This window comes from Anolis carolinensis, unplaced genomic scaffold, assembly GCF_035594765.1.
Source record: "Anolis carolinensis isolate JA03-04 unplaced genomic scaffold, rAnoCar3.1.pri scaffold_10, whole genome shotgun sequence".
NCBI lineage: Eukaryota > Metazoa > Chordata > Lepidosauria > Squamata > Dactyloidae > Anolis > Anolis carolinensis.
In genome coordinates, this window is record NW_026943821.1 from 8,488,396 (window position 1) to 8,506,501 (window position 18,106).

The window sequence follows — 18,106 nt, forward strand, 5'->3', positions numbered from 1 at the left end:
TTTTGTCTGCTGACTTCCTTTGTAATCATGGTAAGAGGTCTATCACAGGCATGGGCAAACTTCGGCCCTCGAGGCATTTTAGACTTTAACTCCCACCATTCCAAACAGCCTCAGGCCCTTTCCTTTTCCCCCTCAGCCGCTTAAGCGGCTGAGGGGGAAAAGGAAGGGGCCTGAGGCTGTTCGGAATGGTGGGAGTTGAAGTCCAAACGCCTCGAGGGCTGAAGTTTGCCCATGCCTGGTTTATCAATATGTTTGAGAACTATAAGAAGTGTGTTGACTTTTAAGTTTGACATGACAGTAGGTCTCTGGTATCCACTGGTTACAGGATCCCCTCCTATAGATACCAAAGCACAATGGCGCAATAAATAATGTTCCTTTGTATAAAATGGAGAAAAATCATGGTTTGTATTTTAAGAAATATTTTAAAGCTGTAGATGGTTAAATCCATGAATGTAGAATCATGGAGAGGGATCACTGTAATTCATAATGAAAAAAATAAAACATAACACTGAGCACTGACGATTGTTTCCTGCCTTACTGGACCTACCATGACCACTTTTCAGGTTATGAAAACTGACAATCTTAACTCTGATGTCGCTTCATATTTCCGTAATTTACCAGACCTTAACATCCCAATAATAATAATAGTAATAATAATAACAACAAGAACAACAACAACAACTTTATTTTTATACCCCGCCTCCATCTCCACGAAGGGAACTCAGGGCTGCTAACATGTGGTCTGCTGTTCCTTTTTGGCACAGCATGAACTAATCTGGGCGAATGGCATTTCAGCATTGTAAAGAACATTATGCCTTGCTCCTTCTGGCTTGCTTCTCTTATTGGGTATCACTATGGGGCCTCACATGAAAACAGCACAAACTCCTATGCAATGAACCCGCCATTCGTTCATCTGACATCCAACAGACCTGTATTTTCAAGGGAATGAGAGCACTGGACTCATGGGACTCCAGCCATACAAATGTGAAAAATGCCCCAAAGAGTAAACAGAAACATGCACACATTTGTTCTGTGAATATATTTTAGATTGCAGCTATGCAGCTCAATCCTGAGCATATGCATAGACTTGCAATCTTGACTTCTCAATGCATCTGTTATGATTGAGCCTCGTGGCTCTGTTACTGACAGGCGTGGGCGTAAGACTCCTCGAGAGTCAGATACTCTCGAGGAGCGAGAGAGAAAAAGACTGCGAGACATATTTGCAGCACCATCTGATGAAGAGTCTTTCGAGGGGTTTACGGAGAGAATGGAGGAGGGGCAGGTTAGCTCGGAGGAGGATGAGATGGATTGGACTCGGGTAAGGGAGGAATTGGGTGCCACTGGCCATGATGGGGCAGAAGATGAATGGGGACCTTCAGGATCAGATCCATGGCTTAGCTGGAGGGATGGGACGGGATCCACAGCTGGAGATGCTGCTGGGCGTAGTCAGAGGTGTTCCAGCTCTGACGAGGAAAGTGATGAGGAAACGCCCGGGTTAAGGAGGACAGCTGACAGTGATGAAGATTTGTAACTGGCATAAAATGGGGCTTGAGAGCAATTGCAAATTGCGTTGGGCAAGGTAATCTGGGCAAACGCTTGGGATCCGTGTGTGTGTGGGACGCTTCCCTGAAGACTTGTGTGCTTTCCTGTGCTGAGACGTAAGTTGATTGGAATCCAGGGTCAGACGGCGGGAGGGATTGTGTGGGCATTTGTTTGTGCAAACCTGTGCTTACTCTTATTAGCTTGACCTTCCGTCGTCTTCTTGACGGACGCCATCTCCTGCTTTGAATACCCGGACTGAACTGACCACGGCTTGGCTTCATCCCCTTCTTGGACTTGGGAAAACTACAAACGTCTGCTTCTGGCTTTGAACTACGGAACGGAACTGGTCTACTCTACTGTTGCATTCCCTGGCTGATTTGTTCGTGCTGGAAATCCTGTCTGCTGTGTGTGTGTGGGAGCGACGCAAGTTACTGTAAACACTGTGTTGGCAGCAGAGAGGAATCTGCTGCCAATTAGCTGCATTCTTTGTATCTTTTGTTCTTGGCTCTCGTTTTGTTTATATTCAGGCTGAAGCAAGCAGTTTGTTTTTTACCCGGATTAAACTCCGGTTTAATCCGGTTTATCTTTTGAACATTTATTTTGCCCCTTTTTGCTCCTAAAGGCAAATACTGCCTGGCCCTTGTGTTTTACGGGCTTGTTTTGAGTTCTGTAACCTAATAAACTCTGTTACTTTGAATCTCGTGGCGTTCTGTCCTTGACAGCATCCTTCAACTATAGCAGCCATGGGCAAACTAAGCCCCCCTGGGTGCTTACCTCAGGCCAGCCTCATTATCCCTGTCCTCTTGGCATAAGGACACTGTGGCCTGCTGCTTCTTATGCCAAAAAGATGGGCAAGGAAGGCACATAGCACCCGAGAGCCCTCTGAAGCACTCTCAGCCACCGTGTCTCTCACCCTTCTCCCAGCATAAGGACGGCACGAGCGACCCCATCCTAATCCCGGGAGGACGGCGTGAGGAAGGCATGCGGTGGCAGAGAGCCCTCCGAGCACACTCAGCCACCGCCTGTCTCGTCCCCCTCCCGCCATAATGCCAAGAGGACAGCCTGAGGATTGGGGAGGAGGATGGGAAGGAGGATCAGGGCAGTCGCCACATGTCTCACCACCTTTCCAGCACAAGGATGGGACGAGCAGCCCCGTCCTTATGCTGGGAGAACAACCTGAGGATGACCTGGGTCTGTCCCTGCCCTGCCCCTTCCTGGCCCCGTCCTTTCCAGGGCCCTCCCCACCCAGCCTGTGCCCGGCCCGCCTCCCTCCTGGCCCAGTCCTCCTGGCCAGGCCCACAGGTGGTTCCAAGGCAAAAAGGTTTGCCCATGCCTGCACTACAGTAAGCAACTTGGCTGAAATTCCTATGGGTTTCAGGCAGGCTATGGCTAAGTCTTGATCAAATTTAGGGAAATCTTTTACCTGTGTAATGATAGTTGGCAATAGAGTGAGAAGGTGGTTTCTGTGGTCCTTTGAGTAAAAGCATCTTCAGTGCTTCCTGGGAATTGTTTGAAAGAAACTCAGAATCTTTCGCCAAACAGTAATAAGAGAAACTTAGGCATACAGGGTAAGATAATGACAACTTGTATGTTTGAGTCACAAAACCATGACGAATGCTATATTACTGATTTATTTTAAATGCATTTTCACCACCCAAAGGCAATTGCTTAGTGGGGAGCTTAAAAGCACAGAATAACCAATAGAACTATGTAGCAAAATTTTAAAATTTTTCTGTTCCTGGTTTGAAACTGTTATTTCCTGTGCAGTCCTTACTTTGAAAATAGCTGTTCTACTCCAGAAACTTCGTTTTTGTGGCTGCCATAAACTATGTTGAGTTGGTTGAGACTATATAAGCTATTCATTGAAAAACTATAGCAAAATGTGCTGCAGGGTATCCCACAGAAACATTTTTTTTTTGCAATTTAATAAACCTTTTCCATGTTTTTATGACAGAACCATTTAGGAAATGAGATTTATAACCCAGGAACAAAAATCATGTTACGTAGTGTAGTATTCATTACAATTGGAGTGTGGTAACCTCACCCTTAGGCTGCCTCACCTGGCAACATCCTGGAGAAGTGTAACATGAGAGGCCGCTCTTTTATGCATAAACAAATCCATTCCTAGTTTTCTTCAATATGGCTACATGCTCGCTTTGAGGCATTTTCCCTTTACAACCCAACAACCTGTCATTCCCAATGGCACAGTAAACAACAAGATTTGGTTTTGCCTACAATGAATGTACAATATCTCACCAAAACGTTTCCTTGGGTTTCATGCAGACAATGGATAGCTAGCTCTGTGTTGGTCCCTCCTCCTGGCATTGCGCTGGAGCAGGCCAATTTTAATAGGTCTGTCACTGCAAAATATTGTTTCAATGATTACGTTCTGAACTTGAGGATTATAGGGGGAAATGTCAGTTTTGGGAAGAAAATGACCAGCCCACCTTTGCTCTGTGTTTCCTCGTTGGTTGCGATATCACCCCATGGTTTCCACATTAGTGAAGCAGGATGTTCATAGTTTTCTACTGATGACCTATCCTGGAGTTCAGGGAGTTCTGCCTGAAACCGACTTCCAATATTAATGTGGCTGGAATGACAGAAGAAGTCAAGTATAAAGTCTGTGAGCCAGGGGCCAGACGTAAAATGTATATCAAATGTGAAAGGTATAAAGAACAAGTTTTAAATTTTCATTTCTATAAAACTAGGGTCTCCAGGTGTTCCAAAATTTAGCTTGAAGCTTGAATTAAAACAACTGTTTACATATTTCGGCTTTTTGGATGTAAGACATTTAACAGCAATCATTTAACACTGACAGGACACCTACAAATGAGGGGCAGAAGAGATAGTATCTTTCTCCAGATGTCTTTCAGTCTAGACATCCAGGACAGAGGTGATGAGTAGAAATGTTATGACCAGCACTGCTTCCAGACCCTTTGTGGGCCTAGTTCAAAGCCCTAAATGACCTGGAGTCTGGATAGTAAAGAGCAGCGTCCTCCGAAATATACCTGCCTAGATGCTAAATTTGCTGAAAGAGGCTCACACTGACTCAGTGGATTTAAATATATATGTAAATCTTCTAGGAGTGAAACTGATCAGATTAGGAAGCTGTCTTTACGATCCTATCTACTCAATTTACTACTCCATTGACTAATATGGGATTAAGGAAGTCTCTGTTACAGTCAGGAAAGAAAAGAAGAAAGTTGCTTTATCTCACAGCAAGACTTTCCCACTTTCCCAATGCATTTATACAATTAACAAGATAATTTATGATTTATGCTTTAGGAAATATTGATCATGTTTTTGTATACAGAGCAAAGCCTATATATGTTTTGTGTTAATATTTTTCACATAGTTAAAAATCTTTAGTGAAGGATTTTTAAACAGTGAGGAAAACTTTAAAAATAACTTTAACCACCATTAACACCTCAGCAGCTCAAAACTGTGTTTTTATTGTGTCTCTGGTGCTGCCTGGCATGTTCCTGCCTTCGTCATGCTTGCTTCTGGCAAAACTTGCACAAAACTCATTTTCTCTTATCAGAGACTGATTTTATTATGAATTTATCTTGCTGTAAAGTACATCTAACCACACACTGCAATTCAGTTAGATGTACTTTATCCAAGCACACTGCTTGTCATTTAAATGCCGCCAATGTCAAGCCCTTCCTCAGTTCCCATAGTCAATGCCTCCTTATGTCAGGAACTATCCCTCCCATCAATTCACTCTCCCTGTCTGGTTTTAAATCCCAACCTTGTGTTGCTATGGAAAGCACATCCTGGTACACTCTTGCATTCCATGTTCCATCATCTTATTCCACTACAACAATAGATACATGCAAGATATGATCACATTTGCTTATCAGTATTTCCATCCCCTTACTTATGTCTGTTTGGGTTGTGTTAAGTTTTATCTCTGGTTAATTTTGTTTGTCATTCAGTTTATTTTTTATTTTTAAAAGATATTTTACTTATTTTATCATAATTCAATACATTTGTTATGCATCATTTGTTTTACAGCAGACACATAATATTCAATACAATCTACCATACATTAACTTTTGGCATCTACTGCTATTTTTAAAAGTAAAGGTAAAGGTTTCCCCTGACATTAAGTCCAGTTGTGACCGACACTGGGGGTTGGTGCTCATCTCCATTTCTAAGCCAAAGAAAGTCATGTGGCCGGCATGATTGCATGGAGCACCGTTACCTTCCCGCCTTTGATCTACTCACATTTGCATGTTTTCGAACTGCTAGGTTGGCAGGAGCTGAGGTTAACAGCGGGTGCTCATTCTGCTCCCGGGATATGAACCTGGGACCTTTTGGTCCGCAAGTTCAGCAGCTCAGCGCTTTAACGCACTGTGCCACCAGGGGCCCCACTGCTATTTTTATGCTTATACATATTTTCTATCCCTCACCCACCGCGTTCCCCTCCCCCGAGCCACTCCTTTTATATATCATCTGTCCAAAATTCAATTTCCTCTTGTGGAGGTAACTTTCTGTCTTTCTTTTTGAATCCTTTTTCAACTATTTTTCTCTGTATATCATCAAAATAACTTTGTTTCTAGATCCCTTTTTTAACTTCCAATTTACATGTCGGCTTATCATTTGTTTTCAATTTCCATACTTCCTTATACCACTCTTCTATCTGTATATTTATTAACCTTCCTATAAGCAGTCTTGCGATTGTTAATAAGTTTGTTATCGCATCTTTATCCTCTTTTTTCAGCTGTTTATTATGTAATGATAATAAAGCTATACTAGAACTTCTATTTTAATGTTAATTAAAATATTTCTCTAAATACTTTCCCCCAAAAATTACTTACATATTTACATTGCCACCACATATGTATATATGTTCCTGATTCTTGGCATCCTCTCCAGAAATTTTTTGAATAATTTTTATTTATATTTCTTATTCTTTTTTTGTGTTAGATACCATTTCCATACTAACTTATAGTAATTTTCTTTAACCCGTGTCGATAAATTTTCAAATGTCTTTGTCTCCATAATTGTAACCACTCCGTTTCATTTATTTTCATCTCTAAATCTTCTTCCCAGATCTTCTTGAGGGTGTTATTCTCTAGTTTTCCTTCATGTATTTCAATTGTTATGCAGGTCGATTTCCCTTATATTGGTATATTGAGAGGCAAATCTGACTGTCAGACAATGTAAAGTTACAGATTTGAGGATTTACAATAGGATTTGCTGTGTCTTATGGGTAAGTTGCAGCCACCTTGCAAACTTTTGCTGGAGGGAGGAATTATTATCTTGTAAACTTTACTAATTATTCCTTTCAAACTTTTATGTTCATCTATATCCCTTCCATTTTGCATTATCTGTTCAAATTGATTAAACCTATTTCCATTATTATTATTTTTTCTTCAATTTTTGAATCATTATTCTAATTGTATGCAATGGAACCATGTCAATTTTATTTCCCTAAATTCTTGTCATTCAGTTTAAAATTAGGCTGCTTATATTGTTTGATGTTTTGATATAATTTTTTACATGTCTTCTTCTTATTGGCATATATGTTTAAAATATATGTTGAAAGCCACCCTGAGTCCCTTCGGGAAGATAGGGCAATCTACAAATAATAACAATTATTATTATTACTTACGGTTTTACGGCGAGTTTGGTGGGGTCTTTTACAAAGGCAAGCAAAAGGCCATCTCGTTCATCTAAATTGGAAAACAAAAGAGATAAATACAATAAAGACATCCTCCTTCATCCATTCTTCCTCCTGTAACTGTAAGTCTCCTTAGTTTGTCAGTCTGGAGCAACGGACTGACTTCTTTAATGTCAGTCCAGAAAAGCTGACCATTGAGTTACTTTTTCCTAGCAGGCGAAACTGCTATTTCTCAAGACCATTTCAATACCTGCTTTCGATGGGTTCTTACAAATGCAGTACTACAATTGAGGCATTGATGTAAAAACAATCGACTCTAAACAGGGTCTCCTTTTGCCAAAATGTGCAAGCATGTGGCTTGTATAAGGAAGGTGCTTGGCTGCATCCTCTGAAATTCCCACCTAAAAAGACATTGGATGGTGATGCTGGAAATATCTCCTCCTTCGCGAATCCTAGAAGTGGTACTGCAAGTCAGAGTAGACCTTTTAAAGCCAAAAATAATCAGAGCCTAGCTCAGCACAAAGGCAATTTCACAAAATGAAGCTATTACAAGGTGGTTATTTTACTTACCTAAAACTGGACAGTGCAACTTGGGCGGGGCAGTGTTTGCAGAGGCGGACCAAAGAGTGTTGAAATACAGCCCTGAACCCTCACGGATTGGGCTGAGCATTGGTGGAGGTGTATACGGTGAGCATTGGATTAAGCCCTGCAGAAAGTAATCCATGAGAAAGACAGGGGAGCGAAGGTTACTCTGGTAGAATCCGCTAGGGCCAGGTTGATTGTCACTGCAGACTGGTGTTGGTGGTAGTGGCGGCGGAGGGGGAATGAAAAGTGATTTTGGACAGGTCCGTTTCTTCTTCTTCTTTGGTGGCATGCCTTCCTGGAGATCCCATTCATCCTGGCTTTCCTTCTCACCAACCTGAGAAGACAGACACAGCTTGAGGGGCCTTAAAACTGAGAGCTGAGCAAATGAAAATCAGTGCGACCTACCTGGTGTGCCTAATCCTCAAGGATGGTTCTCACCTGAGAGACCACCAAGTATGACAGAGCTGGAAGAGCACCTTCCACAGTGCAGAGATCTTTAGTAATTTGGTTTAGTAATTTATGAGTCTATAATGCTTACCTGTTTTAATTTGTATTGTTTATCACTAAGGCATTGAATGTTTGCCTTTTTGCCTGGAAGCCGCCCTGAGTCCTCCCAGGGAGATAGCGCAGCCTATAAGTAAAGTTTCATGCTACCAAATTTAAGTGATTATTCCTGGATTTCTGTAGAGGATTATCTATACTGCCTTTCTGTATTTGATGCTGTATGTCTTGTTGTCTTGAATTTTGAAAAAATTCTTGCACCTGGAATCTTATGGACTCTTTTATACATTAAGACTTTTGACATTTTTACTATTTTTTGCTGAACTGCTTTTTATATAATCTTCAATAAATTGCTTTGCTGTTTTAACTTGAACTGGAGTATGGTGGTTAAGTACAGAGGTTTTCCTACCCTGGAGTACAACAACTGCACCCTTTACACTTGTATAAAAACCAATGGTCCTTTCCTCCCACCCTGGATATTCCACAGGTATATACTACACTTGCTTTACCACCACCAGATCTTCTGAAGATGCCAGCCAAAAATGCAGGCAAAACATCAGGAGAAAATGTTGCTAGAACATGGCCACACAGCCCAAAAACCACACAAGACTGCAGAGATTCTGACTGTGAAAACCTTCGATAACACATGCAACTCCCAATCCTACAAGGCCCTTGCTATAAAGATCCCACCTTTAGAAGTTTCTCCTAATGTTGATGTGAAACTCCATTCCTAGAAATATCCACCTATTATTCTACACCTGTTCTGTGGAGCAAAGAAAATTGTCTGCTCCATCTTTCTATGTGACAGCCCTTCAGGCTTTTGAAAGGTAGTTCACTAGAGTCTCACTTATCAAACATAAAAGGGCAGAATGTTGGATGAGCAAAAATGTTGGATAAGGAGGGATTAAGAAAAAGCCTACTAAACGTCAAATTACGTTATTATTTTATAATTAAGCACCAAAGCATCTTGTTTTACAACAAGTCTGCCACTTGTTTGGGAGTGTGGCTGCACTTGTGTTGTTATTGGGCATGTTGGCCTCTGTGCGCTGCTGCCTAGAGAAACAGCTGTGGATCTGGGAAGGAGGCAGACTGCCTTGGATAATATGGAACATTGGATAAGTGAAAGTTGGATAAGCGAGACTCTACTGTATTACATTTCCCTCTCTTTTCTTGAGGCTAAACATACCCAAGTTTTTTCAGCTGTATCTCACAGGACCTGACTTTTCTCCCTCCCTATGACCCATCAGTCTGATAGAATTATGACATCACCGCTCTGCAGTTCAGCATCATTTGGAGGGCTGCATGATTTTCACTCTGATTTACAATAAAATCATGGTCTGTCAAGAGTTCTAAAGGTTTCACAATCACTATATACATATGAAGCAAACAAGTGGTTCCAGGATCATAAAGGCACTTGTACAACCCTTTACAGTTCAATTACTCACACTATACAGCTAAATATGAACCCCCAATATCCTGAGCATTAAATGTATCTTCCTATAACTGGAGTTTAATAATAACAGAAATCACCACCCACTTTGTCCTCTTGCTGCTGATTGGCTGTTGTAACAGGAACAGAGACGGGAATGACAAAAGGTGCTATCCCTACATCCTCGGAAGGCCTTTTGATTTCTGGAGGAGTGTCTCCATCCACTGCTGCCTCCAAGGATAGTTTTTGAGCTTGAACATTTTCTGCCTCAGACGCCTTAAAGGAGATGAAATATACACATAGCTGTAAAATTGTGCATTCTAACCATTATACTATACTGACACTAATTATTTTATCCTATCTAATGTTCAACTCTGCTTCTTCCAAAGCGCTTGGGACAAATAATACTAATTTATGATTTTTTCAAAAACACAAAAAAGGTGTGCCTCTCCACCACAGCTCCAAATCATGAACTCTAGACATGGGCAGGTTTAAAATAAGGCATTCACAGTAGGGACAGGCACCTCAAGAATTATGTAGAGGTTTTTTTTTAACCAAATTAGCTGATTTTAGTTGGTTTATTAGTCTAAACTATTCCCTTAAATCACAAGAGAGCAGATTTCCTTGATCAAGAGAGAGGAAGTTGCAGTTGCTTGGTATATTCATTTCTCAGGAAGGTCTCTAGGGAGCTCTATATGTCCCAGAAGCATAACTGGGCTAGTGGGTTAACTGCCAGCTATAGAACCTGATGACCAAAAGGTTGGCAGTTCCAAGTCAGGTCGGGGTGAGTTCCTACCATCAACCCAGGTTCTGCTCACCTAGCAGTTCGAAAACAACAACATAAGTAGATAAATAGATACCGTTTTGGCAGGGAGATAAAAGGCACCCTGAAAATCATGCTGGCAAAAATCCAACCAGGAAAGGCGTCCATGGACGACAGGCTCCTCGGTGTGGAAAATGAAACAACAGCACCTCCCCATGGCTGAGTTGAGCACAGCCAGATGCCAGAAATAAAAGAGGGAAGCCTTGCCTCTGTTTATGTACTGTCTTTGTCAACTGTATAGTGGCATTGAATGTTTGCCATGTATGTACCTGTAATCCGCTTTGAATCCCCTTGGGGAGATAGAGCGGAATACAAATAAAATATATTATTATTATTATTATTATTATTATTATTATTATTATTATTATTATTATTATTATTACTGGGCATGTTTAGCCTGCAGAAGAGAAGGCTGAGAGGAGACATGATAGCCATGTACAAATATGTGAGGGGAAGTCATAGGGAGGAGGGAGCAAGCTTGTTTTCTGCTGCCCTGCAGACTAGGACGCGGAACAATGGCTTCAAACTACAGGAAAGGAGATTCCACCTGAACATCAGGAAGAACTTCCTCACAGTGAGGGCTGTTCGACAGTGGAACTCTCTCCCCCGGGCTGTGGTGGAGGCTCCTTCCTTGGAGGCTTTTAAGCAGAGGCTGGATGGCCATCTGTCGGGGGTGCTTTGAATGCGATTTCCTGCTTCTTGGCAGGGGGTTGGCCTGGATGGCCCATGAGGACTCTTCCAACTCTACTATTCTATGATTCTATAAGGAGGGTTAAACCAACTTGTTATTTGCCATCAATCCAGATTCAACTTATGGTGACCCTATGGATGCTTAAAAAACCTAAACAGGTTCATAAGTGAAAAATGACTTGAAGACATACAATACGTAAGCCATGAATGAGGGGTCTCCAACAGGGCAACCGTGGCTTCTTTAATTGATTTAATCCACCTGCAATGTGGTCTCTTTTTCCTATTGACTTCCACTTCACCAATAATTATCACATTTTCCAGGAAATCAGATCATCTCAAGTACAACAGCCTCAATTTGGTCATCTTGGGAATGTGCCTTGCAGAGGATTCAAACAAGGTTTCCCTTATCAAGATAAACTTTACATGGTATCTCGTTATATAATGCAAACAAATTCCCTTGTTATACAAACTATGTAATAATAAGCATTGGAATAACATTTGCTCATTTACCAGAGTCTAATTTCTATTTTACCTGCTGTTTTCGCTTCCCTGATGGAGACTGCCATTGGTCACTATAGAAACACATATGACTGCTCAGGCCTCTCTCAGTATAAAAAAGCTGGTTGCAGGTCTTGCAAACAAAGCTGTTTCCATGCTCACTCCAGTCTCCAGTCTTACTACTAACGGCAAAAGTTGAACATTATATTATGAAGACTGAATTTCTGTTTTGTATTATTACACTCAGCCTGTATTCTATGCGCATTTATGTTTTCTGCTGGAGGGTGCATTTTATATGTGTCTGGAAATGAATTTCTGCAGTTCATTTACCTGCAAACTGTTTTAACTAGAGAAGAAAAGCCCAATGGGACACCACATATAAGAGGCAATGGCTGGAAGCCAAAGTGTTACTCGGGGGCACCCGCCAGCCCAATTGAACACTTGTACTTACATTATTCGAACAGATTCAGCCGTGTACCATATCACAAACCACTTCTGACACTCTCTTCTCTAGAAATGTTGATTTGCTGTCTCTAAAACTCTCTCTGAATATGTACTATTAAGTATGTTAAAAGCCGGAGGGATAGTCCTCCAACTCAGTTTTCATTAGCATTTGAAAACAGCAGCCTCATACTAAAAAAAACTTTTCCAATTACCTTTTCACAAAGACACTCTCTCTAGCATCCCATCCCGGATTTGTAAGATCCTAATAGGATTGTATTATCAAGGTGGACATCCTCTGCCTAGTCCAAATGAATTTCTATTTATAAAGAGAGCTGACCTAGAAATTACATACTTTTTCTCACTCTAGTCAGAGCAATTTTCAAACATGTAGCTCTGTTAGTCCGTCTCAGTATAAAACGGGAACGAAAAAGTAGTCATGTGGCACTTTTTAAGACTAGCCAGATTATTTCAGTTCTAATGGGCTACGACAGCTGAAGACATGGACTGATTCCTCCTCTTGTTCATCCCGAGAATAAAGTGGTTAGATTAGATTCAAGGATCCCACAGGACTACTTTTTCCTTCTTTCCTTCTTCCTCTTCATTTCTCGAGTCAATTAGGTAGGCTGAAACTATTTGGGCTCACAATGTATGGCCAACGCAATTCTAGACACTTCGAAATCATTTAAAGAAGGCATTTTAGAAACAGTGTTAGAAAAAAAAACAAGTGTATATCTCTATCCTGTATGCTTTTTAGGCAGAGTTAGGGCCAGGCTATTCCATTTAATGTTTTCATTCCAAATAATATATTCTCAGAGGAATAAATCAATTTCCATTTTCTATACAAACGTGTCAGTGCATATCATATTTTATTTCACCTTAATGCTTCAGTGTTACATACAACTGGTACTTGACATTTTAAAAAACCCAGAAATTTGAGATATCTAAAATGTCTGGAGGACTAAAAGGTGTTATTTGGAGGGGCAAACAGCTGCCTGATCTTTCTCTTTCAATTTTATCAAGGAAATGTTAGGGATTGTCAGGTTTTTTGGGGGGGTTTATGTTAAAAAACATCACTTTGATCTCAAATCTGGAGCCCCCAGTTAAACCCTTGTGCCGACTGGACTTTTGACCAAAAGGTTGGCGGTTCGAATCCAGGGAGTAGGGTGAGTTCCCATCTGTCTGCTCTAGCTCCACGTGGGGACATGAGAGAAGCCTCCTAAAAGGATGGTAAAACATCAAACATCCGGGTGTCCCCTGAGCAACGTCCTTGCAGATAGCCAATTCTCTCACACCAGAAACGACTTGCAGTTTCTCAAATTACTCGACATGAAAAAAAAACTCAAATCTGAACACAATAATCTCTATATTTTGTGGCAAATAGCACAGCAATACAAACAAGGCAGTGCCTTTTACTGTACCAATTATTCCAGTGACAAGCATGATCCTAACAAATGCCTAACCGAATGAAAAAACATAAAATACAAATGTATGCAACTCTGACTCTCATTGCCACTGTGCAAATGGATTCCTAGCAAATAAAAATGCATGCTCCATCTATTGTAGGTACTGTTAAAAATGCAATGCTTTCCCACTTACCATCCAGGGGAAATGTGTTCTTCCCTTACTGAATTAGTAAAACTGTAGATATTTCCACCCTGTGTTGGAGAGGAGAAAAGGTACACACACTTAATTTTTTCTCAAAATAAAACCTTTCTTCTCCAAAATAAGCTCTGCATTCTTCAGAAGCCCACAAAAACATTGACAAATGACATACAGCCCTTCATACTTTTTCCAGACAGATGACTTCTGTAGTTTGCTCTCTGGTTGTAAATAAAATTGCAATTAAAAGGTAAAGGTTTCCCCTGACGTTAAGTCCAGTCATGTCTGACTCTGGGGGTTGGTGTTCATCTCCATATCTAAGCCGAAGAACCGGCGTTGTCCATAGACACCTCCAAGGTCATGCGGCCGGAATGACTGCATGGAGCGATGTTACCTTCCTGCCGGAGCGGTACCTATTGATCTACTCACATTGGCATGTTTTCGAACTTCTAGGTTGGCAGGAGCTGGAGCTAATAGTGGCTGCTCACGCCGCTCCCGGGGTTTGAACCTGGGACCTTTCCATGCACTTTTTTAAAGTGCCAGGGGATGGAGTTGGCCACACTGGTTTTCCATGGCAGTCTACACTCCTCTACTGTAGATCCCTTTTTAATGAAAACTGGTTTTTTTTTAACTTATAAAAAGAATTATTTGTATGTACCTGAATTCTGTTGAAAATGGGTAGCTTTGGCTTCCCTCTGGCCCCACTGTCAAATGAGGTACTGGGCATGGAAAAAGATGCCATGGCTACTTGACTGGGAGACACAATGGAAGACACATCCAACTTTGGCTTCTCTTTCCGACGGGGTCGACCCCCTCGAGAAGGCCCTTTGCCACCTGATTGTTTGGTGCAAGCCTTGCTCTTCTCTTTCTTCTTTGATCCGGGACAGCCATTCTCTAAGTGGCTCAGCTTCCCGTAAGTGTGGTTTCCTGGGGCGGTTTCATACATGACTGATTGGTTGGAGCTGGAGATTTCTTTGAATCCCAAGCATCCTGCTTTCAAGGTTCTGGCCTGCGTAACATGAGATATACCATCTGAACTTAGAGAAGGTACAGGGAATGACTGAAAGGGCTGCAGAAGAGTAGCAGACCGTTGCGCTTCTTTTCCATTTTCAGAGGAGAGGTCCTTCTGAAATGGCACTGGGGCCTTCTTCGCACATAAAGAAGACATTTCCCTCTTTGTTGGTTCTGGAATTGGGTTAAGCATACCCGCCTGCTGCTGCAACAAGCTTTGCAATGGTTTTGCCATAACCGGCTCCGGCTCGCCAGCTATTAGTTGCGAAGAAGCGGAAATCTGGGCATGAGACACAATGTGCTGAGATTTGGTAATCCTGTGGAAGAGGTGACTCTGGACTTGTACCTGGTCCTGGTTCACAGAAGATCCTTGAGATTTTACAAATAGCTGCCTAAAGACTGGCCCTGTTTCACCCTTCTGCAGGACACTGCGCTGCAGAGCATCAGGAAACCCTGTTGCTGGCGTGAAAGTCTCTTCAAAGCCACTGAATTTTGGCTCTCTGGGTACTTCCTCTTGCGCCTTTAAGAGGGGAGTGAACGGCAAAACACCAGGATGCTCAACGTTATGTGACGAAGAATCCAAAGCAGGGGAAGGACCCCCAACTCCTTGTAAAACATCTTGACCCGAAGTGGGTGACACCTGGGCAACATAGACACTACTTCCTTTGCTTTTGGTGCAGGTTGACGGAACACTCCTAACCAACTGGAAGCTGCCACTTGGCTGGAGAGGAGTGGCAGGAATCTTTTGGCCTCGGAGTAATGAGAAACTAGGGATACCACTGTTTGACCAATACTCTGGAGGTGTGGTTTCTAAAGGGAAGTGAGATTCTGGATACGGTTGCCCGTCTTGTAAATTTGTTAAGTTCTCGGTTGGTCCAAGTACAGATAAACTTCCAGGATTTATGATAGTATATAAACTGGAAGAAGCTGCACTCTTTTGAGAAGAATAAAGCTCCTTCATGTCTTTATCTCCAGTGGCTTCAGAACTTGTGGGGACAGAAGAAATCTGGCCACAAAGAGAGGTGCAAGGTTGCAAGGAACTTCTGGAACTTGGTTCGTTCTGTCCCACGGAGGGTGAAGCTGCAGGTGAAAACTTCTGGCCAACAAAGCTACTGACAATACACTTGAGCAGGTCTCTATTGGTCAAGAGGAACTCATTTGGGGCTTGAGGTTCAGGGTGAACAACCTGCTTCTCTGCACTTCTCATGCTACTGGGTCCCATCTGGGCACGTGGCTCACGTGGAGGAGGGGAGCCATCGCAAAGCTCATCATCCTTTAACAACTTCAAACCATGGTGCATTTCATAATGCCGACGAAGAGATCGGTGGTCTGAGTAACTCTTATTGCAACCTTGTTCTGTGCAAACAAATGGTTTTGTTTTTTGGTGCGTTAGCATGTGACCACTCCTAAAGTTTTGGAGAAAAAAAAACAGATACTATCTTAAAACAAGCCAGAATTGGATAAAAGTATAAATTTGAATAACACAAGCCAACAAAATCAAACTTTTTGTAATCATCAGAAATGAGAGTAGCACAGATAAAAGCAATTTTATTTTGATTTTAAATATGTCTTTTTTTTTTCCATCACGTCAACTTTTTAAAATATGACGAATGGTACATTACAACGAACTACTGTGAAGTCTGCACATTTCATATCCTATTTGTGTAACACAAGCTAACAAGTATTTTTATCAGACATAATTTCAGGTCATTCTTATAGAGTTTTTTGCGCTGAATTCAGACCCGTGTTTGTTTTTTTCTCTATCACGTGTAGTTTTTTGCGACAAGGATAATCGAATAATCAATGCATTTACTAGAATCTAATTGATATCCATGCATAAATGCATTAAATATTCAAGTAGCCTCATCGCAAAAAATTACACATTATATAGAGAAAAAATAAACACAGATCTGAATTCAGCGCAAAGAATCTATATAAGAATGACCTAAAATTATATCTGATGAAAAATATTTATTGGCTTGTGTAATCTTTAATTACATTGCCCAACACATATATTGGCGTCTCAAATGTTAGCCTCGTTTCTGGAGGTATTTGACCTGCTAATTTCAAAAATGCCACCAGTTTTGCCCTATCAGTTCTAGTTTTTGAGATACAGAACACATGCCATCTATCAATCTCCATCTGCTCGCCCACAGAAAAATATGATAACCATATCTAAGAAAGTAGAGCTGATGCAGTCTATCCAATGCAATTTTGTAAATTAGCACCCCAAATAAACTCAGGAACAGGCCTAAAAACCAAGACACCAATTTGTCTGGGGGCCTTACATTCTTTCACATATGACAAAGAAATATTAGAAAGCCAGTGTTTCCAAAATACTCACTTCCTATTCATATCTGGGATTCTCCCTAGACTAGTTCTATGAAAGCTGACCATGCACTATTCAGTGTGCTCAGAGTATCATCACAAAGCAATTCAATTTTTGCCATTTACTTAAGTTGGAGGCAGATTATATAATATATGTTGACTAAGGAATATTAACTCCATTTGGTTATTTGCTACAAATTGAAACGAGCCATATTTCAATTATAGCAAGAATTATCTTCATGCACTTAAATCAGTTTTATTGGCAGATACCTACAGGTGGTCCTGCCGCTTAAATGCTTTGCTGCAGATTTTACAGACGTGCTTCCGCTCCTGGCTGTGAGTCAGATAATGCTTGCTGAGTGAGCTGGTGCTACTGAAAGCCTTCCCACAGACACTGCAATCCAGTAAAGACGCTTGTGGGGAGTTTTGCTGGTTCTTTCCTTTCTTTCCACTGCCAGAACTGGATCGGCCTCCTTGCTCCACTTCTTTTGGTGCAGAAGGAGCAGGAAGCCCTATTTCTTAAATGGATAAAAATAACTTTATTGACATAGCTGTAGTTTAGTGTGAATTATGCTCTCATTCCCAGGATTCCTTCTGCCGCTAACACAGGCATGGGCAAACTTCAGCTCTCCAGATGTTTTGGACTTCAACTCCCACAATTTCTAACAACCTCGGGGCCTTTCCTTTCCCCCCCTCAGCTGCTTAAGTTTGCCCATGCCTGGGCTAACAAGTCTCCTTACCACTATTACTGAGCAAGCCACACCAACCAGCAAGGCCTTTCAAATTGTACAGTTTAGTATTTTTAATGCTTACGTTTCCTTTCCACATAATACAATCATATCAGTAACAATACCTTTCTAATTGGAATAGAATTTTATGATGCCTTGGACCCTGATCCATCCTTCAGTTTCAATTACGTTATGCTATATCCAAATCAAGTATTAAAACAGCTTTACTATGAAATATAGCAAGATTCACAAATTAGTCCCTCTAATCTTACTATCAAGATCAGAGTCCTTAGAAAACT

General features: G+C 41.4%; 1 protein-coding gene across 5 annotated transcripts in view; it reads right to left on the bottom strand.

Moving 5' to 3' along the window:
• Nucleotides 1–18,106, bottom strand: part of znf541 (zinc finger protein 541) — a 31,164-nt gene that overhangs the window by 5,088 nt on the left and 7,970 nt on the right. For 4 of the 5 annotated variants that reach the window (XR_010000735.1, XM_062962404.1, XM_062962406.1 and 1 more), the window contains exons 4-13: nt 17,354–17,597; nt 14,399–16,157; nt 13,738–13,796; nt 11,732–11,879; nt 9,795–9,962; nt 7,742–8,090; nt 7,163–7,223; nt 3,990–4,132; nt 3,799–3,902; nt 2,966–3,041 (exon numbers count right to left, since the gene is read on the bottom strand). Coding sequence is in view for 4 of the 5 variants with exons in the window: in XM_062962404.1 (XP_062818474.1) it covers nt 2,966–3,041; nt 3,799–3,902; nt 3,990–4,132; nt 7,163–7,223; nt 7,742–8,090; nt 9,795–9,962; nt 11,732–11,879; nt 13,738–13,796; nt 14,399–16,157; nt 17,354–17,597 (3,111 nt within the window). In the remaining variant the exon portion in view is untranslated. The remainder of the gene's footprint in view (nt 1–2,965; nt 3,042–3,798; nt 3,903–3,989; nt 4,133–7,162; nt 7,224–7,741; nt 8,091–9,794; nt 9,963–11,731; nt 11,880–13,737; nt 13,797–14,398; nt 16,158–17,353; nt 17,598–18,106) is intronic. The other variant, XM_062962407.1, reaches the window with a different exon arrangement.